Source organism: Bidens hawaiensis, unplaced genomic scaffold (assembly GCF_021521415.1).
Source record: "Bidens hawaiensis isolate Kalapana, Puna unplaced genomic scaffold, B.hawaiensis_p1.1 tig00044596_1, whole genome shotgun sequence".
Lineage (NCBI taxonomy): Eukaryota > Viridiplantae > Streptophyta > Magnoliopsida > Asterales > Asteraceae > Bidens > Bidens hawaiensis.
In genome coordinates, this window is record NW_027497902.1 from 38,154 (window position 1) to 40,803 (window position 2,650).

At 33.2% G+C, this 2,650-nt stretch overlaps 1 protein-coding gene across 1 annotated transcript; it reads left to right on the top strand.

The window, feature by feature from the left end:
- Positions 1-318: 318 nt before the first annotated feature.
- Positions 319-2,284, top strand: LOC143595018 (B3 domain-containing protein Os01g0234100-like). Its single transcript, XM_077074171.1, has 5 exons — positions 319-360; positions 435-569; positions 677-883; positions 977-1,044; positions 1,621-2,284. Exons 1-5 carry the CDS (start codon positions 319-321, stop codon positions 2,282-2,284), a joined length of 1,116 nt encoding a protein of 371 aa, XP_076930286.1.
- The last annotated feature ends 366 nt before the right edge of the window (positions 2,285-2,650 follow it).

The window sequence follows — 2,650 nt, forward strand, 5'->3', positions numbered from 1 at the left end:
TTTATTTGGTTGGAAAATTGGGTTCCGGGTATTTGGCCAAGAAAATCAAAAAAATATAAAAATACATATATTGAGAACAAAGATGGATACGATCGAACAATACCTATAGAACCGAACAAAAACTGATCAAATAAAACCTGTAGAATCGAACGAGCGTGAAATCGATAAAAAAACGTGTAGTATTGTTGTTGAAGAGAAATTAAAAAGTGTAAAATTTATAGAATTAGTAGAATAAATAAGCAAAGTAGAATAGTCATATAACTTTTTTTCAATGGAATGTCAATCATAAAACACTAAACAAGTTTTCCAGTTCCATATATGGATACGAGTACTTTTGGGTACTGGTTAATAGTTTCTCAGGTCAGGTTTCTGGTTTCTGGTTGAGGATAAATATGACAAGCCTAATAATAATATTGCTATATGTGTTTTGTCAGGATGAAACTTGTGATGCTCAATCCAAAGTAGCTGCTTATAATCGAGCCATTGAGGTTTCAGAAAGCCTTCCTGACGAGTTCCCGGGTTTTGTGAAGTCTTTGTGTCCTTCACATGTTACCTCTTGCTTTTGTTTTGTAAGTTTCTTAATCCTTAACTTATGATAAAAGTATGATCACTTGATCATATATGCAATGTTTAAAATTTTAAACCTATTTGTGATACATACATGATGATATTACAGGGAGTTCCTAAGAAATTCTATTATGGATTTATGCCAAAACAAGATGAAACAATTTTTTTGGTGGACGAAGATAATCAAGAATTCAAAGTAAAGTTTATTTTCAAGAAAGGTGATTTCGGTAGTGGGTGGCAAAGGTTTGTGATCGATCATAAGTTGTGTGAAGGAGACGCTTTGGTTTTTCAACTGATTGAGCAATGGAAATTTAAGGTGACCGTATGACCGATTTCGATTATCATGTTTTAATGGATAAATAAAAGAAGGAAACATAAAGGTTTGATATTTTGAATTTGTGGTTTGCAGGTCTACATTGTGAGAAGAGTAGATGGTCCAAATATTGATGTGGCTCCTAATGAAATGAATTTAGGTCAGTTACTTTACATATTGGCGGGTTTGGGTTGAAATGAGCCGGGTTGGGCCGGGTTGACAAAAATATAGTTAAAAGGGTAAACTTCGCATAGCAGTAACCAGGTTTTCGATGTCCCATTAAACTATTAAAGTCACTCGAAGTTTTTTTTTTGTTTATGTAAAATCATTCAACTTTCATTAGGTGTTCAGTCTCGCGTAATGCTTTATAAATGTTATTTTTAATTAAAACAAGAAAAAAAGAAGCATATATGAATCTTGATTACTAATTTCTAATTTGACTTAAATTGTACGATCATAAAACTTGGTTATTATTTAGTGATTTTTTTTTTCTTCACTATTATTTTCTAATTAAAAAAATAATCAATAAGTGGTAATTAAGATCCATATATGCTTCATTTGTCTCACATAATATTAAAAAGAACTAGCTTTATGAATAAATACACAAGATTCGAACTGTTAATGAAAGTTCAGTGACTTTAAAGGAAAAAAACCCGACTTTAAATATTGATTGTGCCTACTAACGATAATCTAAATATTTGAACTTGATCAGACCCGGATCAACCCGAATCGAGCTTCAGGAATCTTGACAGAACTGATGATATTAATCAAGAAAATGTTGAAGATCAATCTTTGGTAGTGTTTGATCAACCAGGAGGTGATCATGAAGATTCAGATGCTCCCGAAGGAGTCAGATTCACACAATCGGTTCTCAAGTTCCAAGAAATCAAGAGTATCGATGATTTCAGCATCGTTGTGGATGGCTTAGTCTTGGATTCCTTAATATCAGACAGCTTCATCATCAAATACTATGACTTATGTAAGAGCCAAAATGCATATCTTCATGAAAACCTAAATGGTCTGAATTTTAAAGCAGCAGCTGGGATGATTCTTGAAACCGTTAATATTGCTGATGTGATCAGAGCTTGTAAAGTCGATACTGCTCGTGATGATCTCGACACATGGGATAAATTTCTAGACTTTTGTGAAGATGTGGGTATGAAAGTCGGGTTTTTAAGAGCTCGGATCAGTAAGTTTGTTTGGATTTTGTTTAAGTCGAACGAGCTTTTGGAGGCGAAAAGGAGTATACTCGCGAAAGCACAAGAGAATGAGAAGACACTGAATAAAAGGCTGTGTGCAGTTAGAGGAGTGATCAAGAATCTTGATCACGAGATTGAATCTTTAAAGCGAAATGGCGAGAATCTTGAAGCAGTCTTGGGTAATGAGGTTAATGCACCTTGGTGACAAAAAATCTTGTTTTTATGTTTTTAAATAGAAATTTTTAATAAACATCAGCATGATGCTGAACAAGTGGTGTGATTTATGTAATATGATGACCAATGTTGTGTTTTATAGAGAACTAAGAAACGAAAAAATATATATTGTGTTGTTGAATATTCTGAACGATGAAAGTAAAAGGAAGTTTATGATATTTCCTTTATGAGAGAAAATTGTGTTTGTTAAATGTTATTTAGTATTGTTTTTTAGGGTTTATTTGTATTTATGCTACGAGCCGAAGATAGGTTTCTCTAGGGTGTATCGCTTGCGTATATATTGAGGGTTCCGGTTTTTCCCAAGTTCGAATTTGTGGTGGTTTTCCAGCAAATTGTT

Excerpts from the sequence above, each read along its gene's own strand:
- LOC143595018 (XM_077074171.1), top strand. The coding sequence starts at position 319 with ATGGATACGAGTACTTTTGGGTACTGGTTAATAGTTTCTCAG. Across the intron at positions 361-434 it reads ACTGGTTAATAGTTTCTCAG|GATGAAACTTGTGATGCTCA; the intron begins GTCAGGTTTCTG and ends GTGTTTTGTCAG. Across the intron at positions 570-676 it reads TTACCTCTTGCTTTTGTTTT|GGAGTTCCTAAGAAATTCTA; the intron begins GTAAGTTTCTTA and ends ATGATATTACAG.